Raw genomic sequence first — 20467 nt, 5'->3', positions numbered from 1 at the left:
CAACGTTAAATCTTTTATAAATACTAAAAATACCAAAAGTGTTTCATGTGTATTTTTTTAACTTGCTCAATATTATTTTTTGCTGCACCTTCAAAAACTTTAATGATGAGAATAAAAAGTGGAAGGCGGTTTTTAGATATTTGTGTCGAACACTTTAGTAAAGAGATATTTAAAAAGACGCGCTACTAAATCAACTGTAACCAGGGTGACCATTTTTGTACTTTCCGTATTTTGAATAATGTTTTAATCGTGAAAACGAAAACGATACTGCGGTCACACTGCATCACAGGTGTTAGAAAACGTCTAGCCGTTAGTACGTTTTCAACTGCCGTTAAGGGAAGTGGTCGCGCGTTTATTTGCGGCGTGTGTGAATTCGGTGCGTGTTTTTATATTTTTTATGCATAAAGAATTCTTGTGTAAAGCCACAAATGTTCTAAAAGCAAATGTGCGAAATCGCTACATATAATCGAATTTAACAAACCGCAAAAAGGGCAGCTCCAAGAATACGTGAGTTCGTCAGCTTACAAATAAATATGCACATACACACACAAACATACATATGCAAAAGGCAGTAATACCAACACAAACACATGCGAAAGTGCTGCGAAAAAGAAGGTGATAAGCGCGCAATGCCCTGCGTGCGTCTGTGTGTGTGTGCGAGTGTGTTGTATGTTTTTTTATACGAAGGAAATTCTTGTTTTGCTGAAATTCCAATGCAGGCAAGGCAGGAACACACAGTGCACGACGAATCCACCCTAAAAAAGCAATTGAGGAATAATAAAACTGTGTGCATATAAAAATATAACAGATAAGCCCGCAAATACTAACAACAACATCGAAAACAGAAACGAACAGTTAAAGCTTGAATAATTGTTTTTGACCAAAATTATAGTCCGTACTGTGCTCATAAATGTGACTTTGGGGATTTCGATTGTCCTTGGTGTTGGCAACTTTACAAAATTAATAGTGGCATACCCTGTGGACATTGGGTGTGCAGGGTATGCAAGAACAAGAGAGCGAAGTGACAGCCAGATAAGCAGGCAGTACAGATAAACAAAGCCAAAGTGTTGGTCTCAAGCGGCAGGCGGCGTCAGCAGCAGCAACAGCGCCACTCACACACACATACAGATACAACAAATTATTAATAAAAGAAACTCGCGCAATGTCTTGGCCGCTTTATTTTTTGCAATTAACTTGAATGTGAGTGTGCGAAGGAGAGGGAAACCTAAAATGTTTACATGTGGCTGCGTGGCGAGGAAAATTGCCTTTTTTCCTGCCTGCCTGCCTGGCGTGAACATTGGCCTTGCGTTGTCTACATGTGTATGGGTAGCTATATAGTGTGTACATGTGTGTGTGCGTTGTTTACTAATTTCGATAAGTTTCTGTTTCGCATCATTTCCTGCGCACAAGCAGCTCTCACAAGAACAAACACACGCACACTCTTGCAGACGCACTCACACATAGAGACAGTGAGACACATGGCAAACAGCCTCGCTCCACGTCCATGTCTCCACCCCCCGCATTGCAAGCAAAAGCAAGGGCAACACTTTGGTTTTGTTGGCTTTTCTGGAGTTGCAGGCCATTTCACATGCTGAGCATTTGTTAGTGTATGTCTGAAAATGAAAAACAGTTTTCTTAGTCCACAATGCGATCCGAGATCGAGGCAGCTGTTTACCGCCATAATTTATTAACCCTTAAGATGTCAACAACAGGTGCATGAACAGCATCTTTTGTTTTCTTCTTCAGTCGCTCAGCTAGGGCAGTTGTTAATGTATTTATCGTTATCGTCATTGTTATCGGTATCGTTTCTTTTGCAGCTTCATAAAGTGTATGACAAAAAAAGTATAGTGAAAAACGCAATCAAAAGTGCTGACAAATCAATAAAAGCAAAGATCAAATTAAACACACAAAATCAAAAGCAAAGTAAAAAAGTAAATATAAATATTTAGAACAACATCAACTCCAACTATAACTACAACTACGATACACAACCAATAATAAATTAATCAAGAAAATGGGCAAACTGCTGAGTCTGTTGTCACGCGACGATTCAAATTGTTGCGCCGCCAAATCCTACGATGTGTTCCTGGACTTTGAGAATGCCGCGCCCACGGATACGGAGCGTGAGGTGTACGACGAGGTGGAGCGTGTGCTCAAGGAATCCGAAATTGTGCTAGATGAGATACAAATCTATAAGGTGAGTGTGTGTCATTAACCCGTTTTCTTCACTTCTCTAGGAGGGTAAAGTCCCTGTAACGACTATGAACCGGTTAGCTGGGGTGTTGTAAGATTTTCCAAGTATTTTTCTATCTAATATCTGTTTAAATGGAACTAATTGACGCATTGTTGCCATATTTACTTAAGAAGCGTTTAAATATTTACGCTTCGTTCTCTTTGGTCTGTGCACTCAGCTGATAAGTGCAAGCGAGCGAGCAATAATCAAATGAAAATGTGCGAAATATAACGGGAGGGGGCCAGTCAACAAATTGAGCATTTAACCTTTGCCAGTGCCATAACAGTAGTTGATCTTACACTTGCGCTCTCGCTCTCTTTTAGCAAAAGCAAAGCGCACTCTCTTTGCTCAGTTTTTGGTCTGACTCACGTGCGTCGTCGTCGTTGTCGTTGTCGTTGTCGCGTCTCGTCGTTTTGATCGGCGCCCAAATGACTTTCTTCATGTTCGGGCATATCGTTATCGTTGTTGTTGTTGTTTTTGTTTTGTCTGCTGTGACGTCAGTGAGTAACTAGCAAGCAGTTCACACTTCTTGTTCTTGTTCTTGTTCTTGTTCTTCTTTGAGTGCGGATTAGTCAGCATTTGGCTGTTGTTGTTGCTGACCTTTGCTAAGCGTGCGACGAGCGAGTTCGAATTCGAAATTCGAATACGAATTGGATTTTAGTGTCGCGTGGTGCGAATTATTAATTGGCTTTCAGTCAAACCAAATGAAATGTTTGTCCAGGGCGTTAATCAACGCAAATGAACTGGAAAATGTCAACGAAATGAGCTCATTTCCCTTTTGCTTGACCAATGCACAGCACAGCACAACATAGCAAACACAAAGACGACCTCGTAACCATTTTAAAGCCTTTAAAAGCTCACCCCGCTGTTGCCCTTTTCCTTTTTTGGTTTTTTGGAGAGGGGAAACAACTTAAAATGCGCCTCAATTCTTCTGTGGTTCACATTTATTTTCATTTCAATTTTTAGTGGCGCGGTTTTTGCTCCCGCTGTAGTGCTGTGGTGCTGTGGGTGAGTGGCTTGGGTGGTGGACTGGTTAGCAAGGCAGTAAACTGGTTATATACAGTTTGTGTATGTGATGCCCAGTCGGGCCCCCCGTCGCCTCCTGGCACACAAATCTTTGGCCAGGCGCCAAATGCAGCCAAAGAAAAAGGAAAACTTCACGTTCTGCATTTTTCTTTGCAAATGCTATAAATAGAGTGAAAACTGCGCCTCGCAAAAATCGTGCAGCGTCGTCGTTGTTGTTGTTGTTGTTGCTTGATTTTCATTTCGAGCTCGATAAGGGAGAAAGCATTTAAAGTCTCGATCGTTGTATACGCGACTTTCCCAATTAGTGAGTGAATCTATTTATCGTTCTATTTCTAATTCTATTGTCCACTGAGCGCAGATAAAGTCAACAAATGTTTGTTGGCCATTGTGTATGAGCAATAAACAAGAACAACGAGAGCTTTAACTACATATTCGTATGAGTGCGACTCATTGAAAGCGCATGACAAGATCAACAATGAGAGTAGACAACAAATATAGTATATCAATAACAATAAACGCCAACGCTACGCACACCTCTAACAATAATAACAACAACACCAACAACAACAACAATAATAATAATCATAAAAGTATTATTATGATGACAACGTGCAAAGCAAAGAGAAGGAGGAGGAGGAAGAGGGTCCATAAGTAAGCCAAAAAGCCATTGAAACCTGATGAACTATACTCGTAAATACAATACTACGAGTATATATGTTATATACATAATACAAAAACTTGCACACAGAATGTGTGGTTAATTGGGTAATGCAATACAATCTATCCGCTTGTAATTATATTTGAGACTAGGGGGAAGTAATCGAAGACCCAACCTTGTAACTGCACTTGACTGAACTGAATTGCGCTGAATTTGAATACGAAATTGTGGTTTGTGAGCAGCTCAACAATGCAGATAATATGCAAAGTGCATACACTACATATAGAGTGTATATAATATGAATGGTATATAATAATGCCCACATAATGCGAGTTCAATGAGTTCACACGCAAATTGAGTCATCGAAAATGTGAGCGAAACATTGAGGAACACTTCAGTGAAGCAATCAAATGTGAAGGCGTGGGGCGGGGGCGTGTGGCGTGTGGCGTGATGAAGTTTCCTATAGCCATCGAAACAAAGAGTGTTTCTTGTGTAATAATAATCCGTACTCATAACACCTCTGAAGTACTGCGATAAATTCATCACTTCCTCAATATGAAACATGCTATTTTTGTAGGCTGAGAAATACTCTATACTCCATATTCCTACGAATAAAGTTGATATCCATTTATGAGCTTTGTCGTTGCCTTGATTTGTTCTTCAGCTGTTTCATTGACTATTAATCTCTCTAATGTAACCTTCGACCCACATTTAAGAACGCATTTGACTCCAGCTGGCAGCAGTAATCACTTTGCAGCTAATTGTCATTATTCACTAAAGAGTTTAGTTTATTTAATGGATATTCCAGCTGTGCTACAACTTTTTTCAGCTTCGTTTTAGAAGTATTAGCTTGTGAATAAGAACAGGTTCAATTCTCATTATATTCATTAAAATTGTATCCTGTAGGTAGGTTTGCTGTTGTGATTGTTCGATTTTTGTAGAACTATTTCTCAATAGTTTATTACCAAATTCAGAGCCAACTTCCCCTCAAATTTGTGTCACAGCAGCGACCCATTTATCAAATGCTGATCCACATAAAAATGACAATACTTTGTGTGCATATGAATAAATAAACACTTAAATGTTTAATGTCGGTTTTATAATGAAAGCGAGAGGCAGCAGCAATCAGAATAATGACAAAATGAGCAGTCATTAGAGACTGAGAGGCAGCCCCAGTACTCTTCCCTCCCTTCCCCTCCCTTCCCCTCTCCCCTTTGGCACATCTCGTTGCAGTTGCCCACAAACTCGACGATTTCCAGTTCCACGAATGTTTTAAACGATGTGCGACCAATGCGAAAAAAAAGCCGCTCGACGCGTCTCCACACTTCCGGTTATGGGGCAGTCAGTCAGTCAGTCAGTCAGGCAGTTAACCAGTTAGCCAGTTGGTCATTCATTGAGACATTCTATAACATATAGTCGTATAAGTAATTGCTATAATGTGCGTGCCCAACGCGACTGTTTGCATATTATACGAGTACAAAATGATATTTGTTTGTGCTCGGAACCCTTTTGTCCGTTGTCGTTGTCTAAGTCTCTCTAGAAATGGTCAAGCCAACAATGTCGCTGTCGCTGTCAGTTTTTGTTGTTGTTGCTGTTGTTGCTGTTGTTTATTGTGTGACAATTCAATTTCCGCAGTCGCAGTCGCATTTCGACTATTTCTCACATCAATCCAATCCAATCCGTTGCCAGTTTCCCCTTCTGTTCGATATCTGCAACCAAAAGAGGCAAACACAAGTTTCTTAAATTTGGTTTTTTATTGCACAATCGTAAATTCGCTTTCAACTCGCTGTAATTGCATTTGTGTTGACCTTATTGGATGTTTAACGATTCGGTTGCATGGCCCAAATTAGCGACAAATTAAATTACAAATTACGAATTTGTATTATTTATGATTTGTATTTTTACTTTTCATTTTCATTTTGAATGCGTTTTCACTTTCCATGCATCGCTGCTAACATTTGTAACATTTTACGGCTCATTTGTATTTGTTTATGATTATACACTATTCAGAGTATCCATGAATGTATCTCTCTCTCTCTCTGTCTCTATTTATATTCGTATTTGAATTTCCGACGTCATCCGCTGCAAATTAATTGCGCTAAAAAAAAAGAAACGCAAAATAAAATAACAAAAACAATGAGTAAAAAAGCAAGAAAAATACTGTAGAGTAAACAACAATTTTGAACAGTTTACAAGCGCAATGCGAAATTTGGTTCATAATTTATTGTTGATTTTTACGTAAATACCCTTTAGCTCACAGATTGAAGGAGACTTTTGTGTTGCGGGTGAAAAGCGGAGAGATTTTCCATCCTGTCATTAAAGATTGAATAAATTGTACTCAATGATCTCACAATCAGTTCAGACGCTGTCAATAAAATTAGGGAAATCCGATTACGTGGCATTTTCTAGCCGCACATCACCTGGCAAAAGCTTTTAGTTTATTCATTATCCATAGTTTGCCATAATTAAATTTCGCTTCGCCTCCTCATCCTCATCCTTCTCCTCCATCCGCCCGCCCACTTGAAGTGGAGCACTCGAAACACTCGTGCGCGTATTTGATGATGATGCCTCATTATGTTCTCCTCTCAGGTGGCAATTGAGGCGCAAATTTTGCATAAAATTATTTGGCCTCCGTCTGCCCCAATCTCGAATCTCGCATCTCGCATAGTCGCCTCTGTCGTCGACTCATTCAATCGAAACTGTGTCTGGCTGGGCACAATTATTTGCTGAATTGAAATGACACTGAACAGGCTTTGTTGGCTTGGTTAACCGAATTTAACTCATTTCAATTGAATAAAACATTCCCAACGACATTCAATTATGTTGTTCTGCATTCTCTGTCTTATTCCCCAGTCCATCCATCCATTCATCCATCCACCAACTGATCTAATGCTTGCCACTTGTCTTTTTTGTCTAGCCCAGGATTAGGTGGCAATGTCTTTAGCATTTGCTTTGTCTTCGCTTTGCCACTCGACTTTTGCTTTGTTTACTACTCGTAGCTTCTGTCTGCTTGCCACCTGCCTTGAACTTGGCGTCGTTGTGGCTGTAATTGCTTTGCTAACAGTTTTCAAGTGCCACTAAAAAATGCCAATGGCCATTTTACTAAGGCACACACACACACATACACAAATAGCTTTGTGTCTGGTCTCTTTGGGGCAGCTAAGAAACTGCAAGTGGTTTGTGCAAATTGCAAAGACTCGCATTCTTTTCTTCACTTTTTATACCCGCTACCCATAGGGTAGAAGGGTATTATAACTTTGTGCCGACAGGAAATGTATGTAACAGGTAGAAGGAGGCATCTCCGACCCTATAAAGTATAAATATTCTTGATCAGCGTCAACAGCCGAGACGATCTAGTCATGTTCGTCTGTCTGTCTGTCCGTCCGTCCGTATGAACACCTAGATCTCAGAGACTATAAGAGATAGAGCTATAATATATTTTCGACAGCATTTGTTATATTTGCACGCAGATTAAGTTTTTTTTTCACAATTTTGCCACGCCCACCTCCGCCCCCACTCAACTGTAACTTTCTTACTTGTTTTACTGCCAAATGTAATATGTAAATGCTCGCAGGTTAGTTCATCAATCTTACTTATATATATGTATATATATATAGTACATATCATATTTACAAATGTACATTTGCATATATATCTTCGCATTCTGACTTTGTTAGAGGCATCAACAACAGGCCACAGCATGTCAAATGCTTCAGGAATTTTTCATTCCTTGTTTTTCTTCGATTTTCGTCTGTCTGCTCTCTGCTGTTTGTATCTTCAGCGTGTGCGTGTCGTCAAACTCAATTAAAATGCCAGCAATTCTGTTCGGTTCTGTTCTGTTCTGTTCTGTTGATTTTCCGCTGTACTAACCCAATTTTGAACAGCTGAATGTGTGAATCAATAAACATGTTGCCAGCTACAATGTAAAGACATTAAATTGAGTTTTCCCAATTTCTCGATGCATTTCAATTTTGATGTGCAGAGTTAAGAGTTAAAACGTCGAAGTGCTTTCAGTATCAATATTAGTATGAATTGGTGTTGTGATACTATTTATTTATGAATTGTCAACAGAGGAAACTAATTGTTTTTTGCCTTTGTCACCATTCCAAATAATATCAAATTAATTTAGACCATGATACGATGTTTGGAGAAGTCAAATGTTACAGATAATCTGGTTGTGTAATAAATAAACATACAAATTTATGTCGCTATCTGTAACTAAACTTAATCCCTTTGGGGTAATATCGATTAATTCTATAGCTCGATGGATTTATTACTGGGAATCGTGAGAGAACATTCGGAATTGCAGCTCCTTCCATAATCTGGAGCCAGCTGTAAGTTGTAAAGATAATAAATCTGAAATTGAGATATAGATTTGTCAGTCAATGACCACACGCAGCTGCTGCGCCTCCCCCTCTCTCTCTATGTCTCTCCCCGCTATACACACTCACACCCACACACAATCTCACGTCACACATACGCAGTGTTGGCTGCGTCAAAGGCATGTTGTGACATTGTTTGGTGATAAGCAAATGATGGTCGATAATTAAATGCAATCATTCCGGCATATCCTATACACAATATTGTATCGGGGGTACTTACGTTATTGATGCCCCATCTCGTTCACACTTTCGCTCTCTCTCTCGCTCGCACTCTTTCGTTCACTCACGCCATTGATAATCGACATGTGTTTATCTTATCTTTATGGCATTGTTGTTGCTATTGCACTTGGCTGCTTATTTCGATTATCTTGATAAATTACGACGCTCGTGACATCCAACTGGCAACTGACAAGGGGCAACGGAAGGGGGCAACTGGCGGCATTATAACGCCATATTTAGTTGTTGTCGCTCTGCTGTGTTTTACTGTAGTACTGTAGTTGTTGCTGTTGCTGTTATTTATGCTATAATGGCCCCACGGAGCCCTTGAAAAGCTCGCCGAAAATTAGGCCATTGTCGTTATTTTTAAATGTGTTAACTGACAAAATTTACGCATCATTTGACAGTTGAAACTGAAACAAGTATGAACTATGCAGAGAAGAAAGAGAGAAGAGAAGAGAAGAGAGAATGAGCTGAAATTAGCAAGAGTGTTTACTGCGCAGTTCACTGGTCCACACAACTCCTTTGTTCTCATGCCTGCATGGGCATTAAGTATACGCCGCGTAGATGTAATGCAGACAGTTAGTCAGCCAGCCAGCCAGCCAGTTGGCCCATGATCATCATCATCGTCGTTAACATGAGTGATGCTTGTGAATCACAGCACTAAGCAGCTGCTTCTGATTCTCTTTTCGTTGTTTTATTGTTGTTGTTGTTTCCCTTCACACTCACTCTCACTCTCAGCGTGCTGTGCCCATATTGAGACTCAATTTCAAATGAAATTTGAATGCTTGAGATTACCTTGCGACGTAACGTCAAGTATATTTATAAAGACCTGCATCACCTGCAGATTTCGTCAATGTGCAGGTCATGATGCAGCATTGCATTCCCTTGAAAATCGAAAGCAATTCTAAGTCAACAAATAACAAGCAGCAACTGAGCAACTGACAACAACAAACTACAAAGTTACCGCCACGACATAGCTTCAATGGAAGTTGGGAACTTTCAACGATCATTTTCAATGAGTCACAGTTGTGTTGTTGTTTGTGTTGTCGATTGCTGTTGTTGTTAGTGTTGTTGTGTTAGTGTTACAGCTACTGTCAGCAGTCAGCATTTGTACACAAAGTACACAAAGAGCGCTTTTGCAATACGCAAACATATGTTCTGCTCGTTGTCGTCTTTGTTGTTGTATTTTGATATCAAGTCGAGTCCATTGAATAATTAAGCAGCGGAAGACGATTTACACAGAGAGAGACAGAAAGAGAGAGAGAGAGGCAAAACCAAGCCAGAGTGAGATAGAGAGGCAAAAAGTGGCGAGAGTCATAATACAAATTGTTATGAAATATTTATGATTATGTAGTCAACACAGCGGCGCTTGAGTTCAGTTCAGACTTCAGACTTCAGTTGGGGGCGTCGCAACGTCGATCCACCACTCTGGGAAAATCGTGTCACCAGAGGCATCCCAAGCAGCAGACAACGGGCAGCAGGCGACCCAGTGTCTGTCGACTGTCATCTGTGGCAGCTGCCGCACTTCACTCTTCCAATTCTCTCAATTGGGTCTCCCTTGCTTTATAAAAATAAATTATGAGCATTTAATAGTCATCGGCTCGACCACGTTTCATTTTTTAAATTTTAAGCAGAATTCAAGTTTTCATCTTTCGGGGAATTTCTGCTAGATTTTTAGCATTGGCTTTGTTTGGCCTCAACATCAACGGGGCTTCGTCATCTTCGATTGCGTATTGTGTGTTTGTCTCTGATGTTCTCGTAAAAAGTTCGATTTGTATTCCGATTGCGACGTGACTCGAATTTAAGGTGCGCGCATTTCTGATGGGAAAAAGGAAAAGTTGAAAATTGGAAAATGGAAAATGGAAAAGCACAAAAGTTTTCGCGGTATGCAAATATCTATGAAAATTGCTTTGATTAATAGTTGCATTGCTGTTGCTGCTGCTTCTGTTGTCACTGTGGCAGTTGCAGCTGTTGTTGCATGACTCTTTAAATTAAAACAACAGTTCGACTGTCACGACGCGTCAGCAAACAAAAACAAAACAAAACAAAACTCCTGTATTTGCCACACGACACACCTCCCAAGAGTGTTGTTTGTTTGCAGCGCATGTTGGAATTTGTGTGACTCCTGCAGGTTAAGAAGATTCCAAATGCTCGACTTGGTAATGCCCTAGAGTTCTAAAACATGCTGACAGTCTAGTCTCTGTAAAGCACGTGACTATAAAGCATTGTGACTACTGCAACAAAAACATGTCTGTGGAGAGGCAGACAAGCATACAAAAATATAGCCAACTCTTGGAATACCCGATGCATTGGATTATATTCAGTACTCAATTAAAATAGATTTCGAAATACAAAGAAACGCAAGTATTGAGGTTTTAAATGGAGTTAGGTATTTTGCTTGGTATCGGAAAACAGACTAAAATCTGGAATATATTTAATACCAAGTTGATACGAGACGAACTTTTAGTAATACTTTTAAAGTTGCGTAAATCTAATGCATGATCAAAAAAATAGACTCAGAAGGTAATAACAATCGAGATATATTTAAATACTTTCTATGATTAGAAATATGTGCTTCTCTTATAATAACACCCTAATATTATAATATTTATAATATAATATATTTAAATACTTTCTATGATTAGAAATATGTGCTTCTCTTATAATAACACCCTTATTTTCTAAGTGTGCCGGGTATAAAGACAACAACTCAGCAATTTTTGCGACATGCATTTCATGCACACTTAGTTAAAACGTCGTGTATGTACACACATACATACATGCAAATGTTTGATATATGAACATTCATTTGAGCGCTGGCCACCCACACTTTCCTGTTTGTCGCGCACTTAAGCTGCTGCTCAGTTCAAATGCAGTGCGTCGAAGAGCGAAAGAGAGAGGGAGATGTGTTGCGTTAAGCAGTTCGTCAGTCAATCGTCAAGGCAAGCAGTTTCATGCAGCGATTACATGGCGCTGTCATTACTGTGTAGCTTTAATTATCGATAGGCAGCTGCAGCACACTAATCGAAACAGCTGTAATTTGTTATCGTTGCTGTTGTTGTTGTTATGCTAACGAGCGAAGTGTCATCAATGGCTGGCCATCAAAGCGACCGCATAAAGAGCAACACACTCATTTCCGCGTCGAATTTAATTTAATTTTCAATTAAACAGCAGCAGCAGCCATTGACTGACAACATTAACAACGGTTTTACTTCTTCTCTGCAGAGCTGCAGCAGCAATTCGCCAATTTAATTAACTATGCATCTCTCTCTCGCTCTCTATCGCACTCTCTATGAATAAATTGAAACGCTGAATGATTGCGATTTGTATGTGGCCAACGTTGTCTGTGGTCGATGTTGTTGTTGTTGTTGCTGTTGTTGTTGTTGTTGTTGCCAAACAGCGTTAAGCTGGGCGTCTTAAGTGTTAATTAAAAACGTAGAAACAGTTACAGCAAAATGAAAACTGCTTTTACCAACAACCGCACAGCATAAAAGTCATGCAAGTTCAAGTTTGTTGTTCTCTTTCCATCCACTTGTGCTGTGTGCTGTGTGGGTAAGAAGTGCTGAAGAGTTTTACTTGGTAAAATGCATGAAACAGCCTGAGACACAGCACGTGCTTTGTTATTGGAGCATGCAACGCTTTATGCGATGCGATGCGATGCTGCGCTGACGAGAGGAGAAACGCGATGAATCAACAAATGCGGCTGAGTAAAGAGATTGAAAGAGCGAGAGGCGAGTGGTGAGTGGTGAGTGGTGAGAGAGGGGGGCGAAGGGCGTCCGGCCAGTTCGTCGCATGTTTCCTGTGACAAAACGCAAGTTGCAGCTTCCAAGTTGCAAGTTGCAAACTGCAAACTGCAAACTGAAAGATGCCAACTCCACCTACGCCTGTTTTGTCGCTTTGTTTCTGACGTGCACATGTCGCGATGTGAGATAAATGCTTGAAAAATAAGCAAAGGGGGCTGAATCACACACTGAGAGAAATCAGTTCAGAATTTGCTAAAATAAACTGCGGGTACTCCGCAGTTATGTTGACTCACTCTTACTCTTTTCGCAATTTCTGAAATCATAATTTGATATTTAAAATTACATTTTTGCAATTATTCATCTATACATATTTGTTTGTATATGTTATATATTGAATGCTGTTCAATAATCAAACATTAAATCTCGTTTCGGTTTTACTTTCCCATTTTACCGTTGATCAACAATTCCTTAATGTTAGCTGTTTCTCAAATTTGTATTTCCACAAACATTGGCTAAGCTTGGATAGCCAATTTTCTCGCTGTGCACAGACACACTCATGCTCATGCTGCAGAGAGACGCAATCTCGGCCTCTAAATCTGTCTGCCTACACACGGAGCAGCAGCTGCAGAAGGAGCGCAGTTTCTGCTGCATGACCGACCATAAGAGTCCTTAGAGAGTCGCTGGCGTAAACAAGACAATGCGACAACACACATACCAACAAAGCACGCAGACTTTCCTGTCAGTTTCCCACTCTCAAGTCTCCGCTCCGCTCTCATATGCTTCGTTTGTTGACTTGTTTGTGCGCGTTAAACATTCGTGCAGCTTCAAGTGCAGCATCAGCAGTAGCAGTAGCAGAAGCAGCTGCTGGCCAAGGACATGAATTGACTTTGCTACACAAAACAGGTGTAAATGATGTTGAGCGCAAAGAAATGCAGCAACGTGTCGAAGGAGAAGGGGAAGGAGGAGAAGACACGCGGTCTGCTGCTATGTGTTGATTTAGATGCAGACAGTTGCATTTTTATTATGGCAAAGCACTCGTCGATGGACTTGCAACCAAACAAATAAACAGTAAACAGAGAGCACAAAACATCACACACACACACACAATATGTCTATGTCTGAGGGTGTTTTGTAATTACTTATGCATGTTGTTGTTGCTTCTGCTTCTGATTCTGCTTCTGCTTCTGCTTCTGCTGCCACTGCTTATTATGGTTCTGCGCTGCAATTTAATTATAAACACACAGCACGTGCTAACCTGAGCCCATTACATTACAGCACAGCAAGCCAAAGGTGTGCAAACCAAAAATAACCATCAGCTAGAAAAAACTCTGCGTATACGCAATGTTGGTTAGCTGGGAGTCGAGTCTATGTATAATGCTGAAATTTATGCTAATGTTGCTTTAAAAGGTTAGACACGCGATGTGTCTGTCCGTTGTGGGCTCTTACTGTTCTGTTGTTGATTAGCCAAAAACAGAGAACCGAAAATTAGGGGCGTGGCATGTGTGGTCTGTGGTCTAATCAAGGGGGAAAGACTACTTTGGCTATCACTCCCAGAGTGAGAGGCGAGCAAGAAAGCGACTGTGTGAAAACAGCTATCTAAATTTAGAAAAGACAACTAAATTATGTCGGACCAGCCAAACCTTAAAACTAGGTAAGCATTCAAGCTAAAGGGATTGTAATGAAATTTGAAAAGAACAACTTGTGTACTAAGTGAAACTAATAGTTAACTTTTAGAATTTGTATGTAGGCCTACAAAATTGTTGTTGCCAGCTCTTATGGTTGGTTTCTGAGTTCTGTCCCGATGTTTGATTAAGAATATATTAGAAAGACATTAAAGTTATATTCCTATGGCAATTATATATATTATTGAGATAACATATATGAACATCATTTCGGTTGGCATCAAGTTTATTAAATCCCTCACTAGTCAAAGCCAAGACTAATCAAATGCGGAAGATTTACTTGGTCGTTACAATTGTTATCTATTGCTGCACTCATTATCTGCTTATTGGCATACGAATAGTAAATAAACGTATTAAATTGGTCTGCAGGCGAGCGTACAAAGTCATTCACTTGTTTTTAGTCACGGCGCTTAATTGTCATTAGTGGCACTTAAAAGCTGAACTCAACACATACGAGTATGTATGTGGCATGCACACGCGTCGTATACGTATTTAGAGAAACCAAAATGCATCAATTGATATAATCAACGCCATTTGCTGATTGCTGCTGCTGCTGCTGCGCCAATGTACAATAAAAAATATCACAAAACATAGCTGGCGAGGCAAAATAAAGTTTTGAAAACATGCAATGACCGTTCGTTAGGCTTTGTTATGCTCGTTATTTTTGTTGTTGTTGTTTTGTTTTATTATTATTATGTATTTTTCTTCTTTTTTTTGTTGTTGTTGCTGCCTGCCTGCCTGCCTTTCTGTTTTTAGATTATGAAGCGTCGATAAAAATCGCAGAGCGCGTTATTCGCTGTTGCATGTGGCATAGAAATAATAATAGCAAAAAGAGCAACAACAACAACACAAAGAATTGAAAGCCGCAATGCCTTATGGTTTGTAGTTTGTAGGTTGTAGTTTGTAGTTGGATTGCGTTACAGTTCTGCTGTGGTCAACGGCAGGAAAATGAAAAGGAAAAATGCATAAAACACGAGGAAAATCAAAATCGTTTGTTTGCTTCGTTCGTTTAGAAAAGTTGCCTCCACGCGCTCGACGTTTATTGTGTTTGCATGCCAAGCGCACATTTGCCGCAGAACAGAAAAGAACAAAACAGAACTTTAACTTGGCTCAAATACATCTACCTACATACTCGTACATATTAACAATGTGCTTTATTCCAATCTCGTTGTTTCAGGGAGCCAACAAAGAAATCCGCGAAGCCATCGCCGATCCCTCGCCAGAAGTACAGGCAAAAGCCTGGGCGGCTGTTCTTCCATTGGTCACTAAGCTGAAGCGTTGCTACGAACACTCCTTGGAGCTGGACAAAATAGTGCCCAAGCTGCTGGGCCAACTGGTTGGCGGCAAGCTGAATCCGACACAGCACCTGGAGACACAGCAGGCGCTGGTCAAGCAGCTGGCCGAGATACTGGAATTTGTGTTGAAATTCGATGAGTACAAGGTGAGTAGCACACACACAAACACACACACAACCACAAATATATCTCACTGCCAGTGTTTGTTGTGTTATTACAACTGCTGCCAGATTTGGGCACAAGCCAGCGCAGAGGCGTCGCCCACAATATTTGTTCGTTGCTCGTTCTCTATGTCTTCTTTAAGAGCAGGCCAAGCAGAGCCAAGACAGAAGACCGAAGACAGAGACACGTTGGCTGCCTTATGTGGGAGCTGGCACAGTCAACAAACCGTCAACAGCCTGTGGCAGTCTTAGCCAACCCGAGTCGCCTCAAGTCAAGTCAAGTCATTGCCAACTCATTGTGCGCGTGGTTGCATTTTTAATTGATTGTCCGTCTGTCTGTCTCTCTGTTTGTCCGCCCGAGACGAGCGCGTGCTGCGGCTCATTGATGAAAAATCTTCGACTCAATTGCTGCAGCAAACAACTGATACAGTAAACTCTCATTAGAGCCTACACACGCATCCAATCTCCATTCATTGGCCCCTGCCCAATTGTCGGCGCTTCAGTGAGCACGAAACGCAAAGGCGGAACGCAGGCAACCACAACTCTGCGGGCCTCCTCGAACTGTAAATAAATAACCTATGTAGATAATGTTCGTAAATAATTTAAGAGCAAAAAGGTAGCAGGCATTTTCAATTGCCTGTAAAACTGGGTTAAACTTGAACTGCGAGTTAAATGCTCCTGCTGCATTTAACTGTTGTGTTTGGCCCCAAACAAATCGATTAATTCGCTGCCAAATCAGAGTATGCTCGTTTTCCCATGGCTCGTTTCCGTTTTGTAAAACTTGTATGAATTCGATTCGATTGAGATTGAGGCTGAGGCTGAGACTGACTGGCAAACGCAAAAGTCGCCAGAGAGTAGTGTTCTGTTTTAGCCTGGCTGCTAGCTGGTTGGCGGAGGAAGTCAACGTCATCGTCATCGGTCGCTCTCGGCTCTCAACTCTAAGCTCGCAGCCACTTTTATGTGTGCTAAACTTGATAATGATGTTGATGATGCCGCCGTTGTCGTTGCCTCTGTTTGCACGTTCATTGTGTGTCTAAGTGTCAGTTCAAATACACACACACATGCGCGCCTGCCTGCATTATGTATGTGCAGTTGATATATAAGGCCCAAACGTGCCTTACCAACTAGCAGTAACAGTAACAGTGTAACAGCCACTTCCGTTGCCAGGCAATAGCCCCACTTGGCCCCACTTTGTTATTGTTGTCTTTTGGTCTTTTCTTTATTTTTTTGTTTTTTGTCTGTGCCGCAAAGTATGCTACAGAATTTATTGACTTTTGCTGGCGAAGCAGTGAACTCCAGTCGCTAAATCGTGAAGCGAGTTTATGAAGCAATAATTTAAAAGTAAGTAAGCTCAGTAAGTTGTTAATTTTTCAACAATTAGCCAAATTCTTTTTCTCTATTTTATTATCAAAACGGTTAGAAACAGAGTACCAATTGATTGTAACTTCTCATTTACATCAGCACCTCAAAGTATGCTACAGAATTTATTGACTTTTGCTGGCGAAGCAGTGAACTCCACTCGCTAAATCGTGAAGCGAGTTTATGAAGCTATAATTTAAAACGCCTGCAGCTCAGTAAGTTGTTAATTTTTCAACAATTAGCCAAATTCTTTACCATGTGGCAGTTTTCTCTATTTTATTATCAAAACGGTTAGAAACAGAGTACCAATTGACTGTAATTTCTCATTTACATCAGCACCTCAAAGTATGCTACACAATTTGTGTTGAAGCAGTGAGCCAAGTCACGCGAGCGAATTTTTAAAGCAGTCAGTAGCCGGAATTATTTAAAACGCAGCTGTTTATCGCTGCAGCGATTGATCTGATCTCTTACGGCAATTAGTGAAATTCTTGGCACACGCACAGCATTTTTGTTTGGCACTGGGGATGCATTCAATTTACATTTATTTGCGTTTTATTGAATAAAGTAGAGGAATTTATCTGAAATTGCTGACCCAAATTGTTTTGTTGTTGTTGTTGTTGCTCACTTGTCAACATATGGTGTGCCAGTGTTGAACAACGGCTGCAATCGTTGTGGATATTTGCGCAAATAGTCGGCAAAGTGCTTGGCATATTTAGCCTCAAAGTCGCGACGTCGCAACGACTGAGGTGCATCAAAGTAATCATTGTGAATGGGGGGGGAAAGTGAGCGACTGCCACCAATGCGAACGATTTGCTCCTCCTCGCGATGGGAATCGGCCACCGCAAGCAGTTCACGTTGCTCCACTTCTTGTTGGGATTGTGGTTGCACTTGATGTGTGGGGTAAAAGTAGCCTGGCACATTGTTGTAATTGTGATTGGCAGCACGTGTAGTCGGCACATTGTAGTTGTAGTTCTCGTTGTCGTTGTTGTTCATCCAATTGGTCTGCCGTCTGTCCGTCTCTCTATTGCTGTAGTAATTAATGGGCAAATAATGGCGAGCCTGTTGCTGCTGCTGCTCCAGCTGGAGGCTATTGGCCTCGTCGTTAACAACAATGGGAGCACTCGACCATACGGACTGACCAGCTGCAGGATATTGCTGATTGTAGGTCACTGGTGCGTCCGGATAGACAAAGCCTTGTTGTTGCTGTACCTGCTGTTGATTGTGGTCATAAAACTGTCTGTTATACAACGATGACGCAAATTGGGTTGTTGTAAAGCTCGGCAATGTCAACATTAACAGCAGTGAAATCTGAAAATATAATTGTTATTGGTTATATGATAACTAATTAATCATCTCGCCAACCAATTGCATCAATAGTCAAATAAACACTCACCCACTCACAGCTAAAGCTGTAGCTGTAGCTGTTGTTGATGCTCGTCCGTCCTGCTTGAGGCATTGTTACTTACTGTTAGAATGATTTATGCTAATAACGTATTTATATAAAGTATTGAGGTAGTACACATATAGTATATAAAACGCTTGCGAGTTTCAAGCTCTCCCCAAGGTAAATGATGAGACACTACACGACAAAGGCAAAGCGCAGCAAAGCAGGCAGGCGGCTAGCTCTCAGAAGTTTTTCTCACGCACGACTCCGCGTTGTGAGTTGTGGCAGCCCTGACAGTTAAATAGACTATGTGCTGAGTCTGGGCCGGGCTGACGAATTATAAAAATTAAGTCAGATTGCGGTGTCACGTACTGCAATTAGAGATAAATAAATTAATGCTAGCTGGCTGGCTGGTGTCAATTACGCCCGCCTTGCCAAGCAGTGCAACACAGTTTAATTAATATAGCAAGCAGTGCATTGCACTGCTATGCCCAGTAAACTGCTTACCTACCTGTCTGATGTTCCATTTCCATTCCGCCTCGTTCCATTTGCAGATGAAAACACCCGCCATACAGAACGACTTCAGTTACTACAGACGCATTGTCAGCCGACAGCGCGTGGACTCCACAGAAAACATGCTGGTCAGCACAGAGCTGGCCAATCGCATGTCCCTCTTCTATGCACACGCCACGCCCATGCTCAAGGTGCTGAGCGAGGCCACATCCAAGTTTGTCAACGACAATGCGGACGATGTGCAAAACACAACAGAAACGCTTGGCACCATGGCCAAGGTCTGCCTACGCATGCTGGAGAATCCGTAAGCATCCGTAACGACTGTAGAATGTTTATTTTGAATTTATCATGTGGCATTTCCCCTTACAGAAAACTGCTGCAACAGATTGAACGCGAGGAGACACAAATGCTGGTGCTGCGCGTGATGGTCGGCCTTGTCATACTCTACGATCATGTGCATCCCGTGGGCGCGTTTGCTCGTGGCGCTCATGTGGATGTCAAGGGATGCGTGCGATTGCTGCAGGCGCAGCCGGCGATAAAGGCGGAGCCACTGCTGAATGCCCTGCGCTACACGACGAAGCATCTTAACGAGGAGAACACGCCGAAGAACATACGCAATATGCTGGCTGCATAATGACATCTCTCTGGATGGTGGATCTGGATCTCGATGTCGGTGGGGGCGGGGGATAATGCCAAATGCGAATGCACGAAGCGCCCACAAAACGTGTGTTTTGTTTATCATGTGTACAATTTGTAACGTTAACCTTATTGTTTTTAAAAGTTTAAAGATTAATAATAACGGTTTTCTTTTTAATTTATGTATGTAATTAATAGGCTTCAATACGAGTTACGACTATATATATATATAATAATATATATATAAATTACTTATGTTTATCATGTGTGAATGTTGTGCAACAAAAAGGAGGCAGCCTCTAGTTTTATATTTATGCAATGCAAATGCATTTCCAGCACTTGTATTAATTTCTATTTTGTAATTTGTAATTTCGCCAATTGTGTATTGTTTAGCGCCTCCTTATGCAATGAATGCAACATGCAACAAATATCAGCACCAACAACAGCAACAACAACAACCACAATATTTAGCTCATAATTTAGCACTAATATTAAGTAATGAACAAATCTAATACAAATTGATGACAAGAAGCAAGAAAATGATAAAAGAAATTAGCGCAAAGTAAAAATATAGAAATTATAGAAATGAATATCCTAAATTTCCATTTCAAACTACTAAAAGAGAAAGAAAAAATGATAAACAGAGATTATAAATATTAAATACGTTTTTTAAATCAAATTTAGCATATTTTTTTGTACATGACTACATATATAAATCTATATGAATAACAAATTCTATGATAAATTATGAAACAATTACAATACATACCAACTAAAATGGCCTGAACAAAACTGATACTGATGATGATGACGATGACGATGACGATGAACACGCAGTAAGAACGCAGATGCATTTATATTTCCACACTGAATGAACATTTGATAAACGTATTTAAACAAAAACAAAACCTTTATACATATACATACTTACATCTGTCCGATCAGGACAGAAAGCTGCGCAATAATAGTATTTATTTTTAAGATTTACAAATAGAAATTTATGAAATCACAAAATTTGTACCAAAAAATCAAAAATCAAAAAAAAAAAAAAAAACAAGAACAACTGCAACAAAATGATATGAAAAACTGATGAAAACACAAGAAAGCAAAGATTTATATGTATATGCAATAAGAGCAGCAACAGAAAGAAAAACGACACTATAGAGAATGCTGAAT

The 20467-nt window shown here is 40.5% G+C and overlaps 2 protein-coding genes across 3 annotated transcripts; one reads left to right on the top strand and one right to left on the bottom strand.

Annotated features, from left to right (window-relative positions):
- The first annotated feature begins 320 nt into the window (after positions 1-320).
- On the top strand, positions 321-20403 carry LOC133842130 (CYFIP-related Rac1 interactor B). Of its 2 annotated transcripts, none has more exons than XM_062275092.1 (5): positions 321-507; positions 1818-2197; positions 15121-15384; positions 18697-18959; positions 19025-20403. In XM_062275092.1, the coding sequence occupies exons 2-5, from the start codon at positions 2015-2017 to the stop codon at positions 19287-19289; spliced, it is 975 nt and encodes a 324-aa protein (XP_062131076.1). In that variant the 5' UTR covers positions 321-507; positions 1818-2014; the 3' UTR covers positions 19290-20403. The 2 variants fall into 2 exon arrangements, with proteins under 2 accessions (XP_062131076.1, XP_062131077.1); XM_062275093.1 differs by having other exon boundaries at positions 359-376.
- On the bottom strand, positions 17183-18288 carry LOC133842132 (transcription factor SPT20 homolog). The gene is made up of 2 exons (XM_062275097.1): positions 18152-18288; positions 17183-18066 (listed from the first exon to the last, which is right to left on the bottom strand). The coding sequence occupies exons 1-2, from the start codon at positions 18212-18214 to the stop codon at positions 17380-17382; spliced, it is 750 nt and encodes a 249-aa protein (XP_062131081.1). The 5' UTR covers positions 18215-18288; the 3' UTR covers positions 17183-17379.
- Positions 20404-20467: the final 64 nt, after the last annotated feature.

Source organism: Drosophila sulfurigaster, chromosome 3, assembly GCF_023558435.1.
Source record: "Drosophila sulfurigaster albostrigata strain 15112-1811.04 chromosome 3, ASM2355843v2, whole genome shotgun sequence".
NCBI classification, from domain to species: Eukaryota; Metazoa; Arthropoda; class Insecta; order Diptera; family Drosophilidae; genus Drosophila; species Drosophila sulfurigaster.
This window is presented reverse-complemented; position numbering and strand designations above follow the sequence as displayed.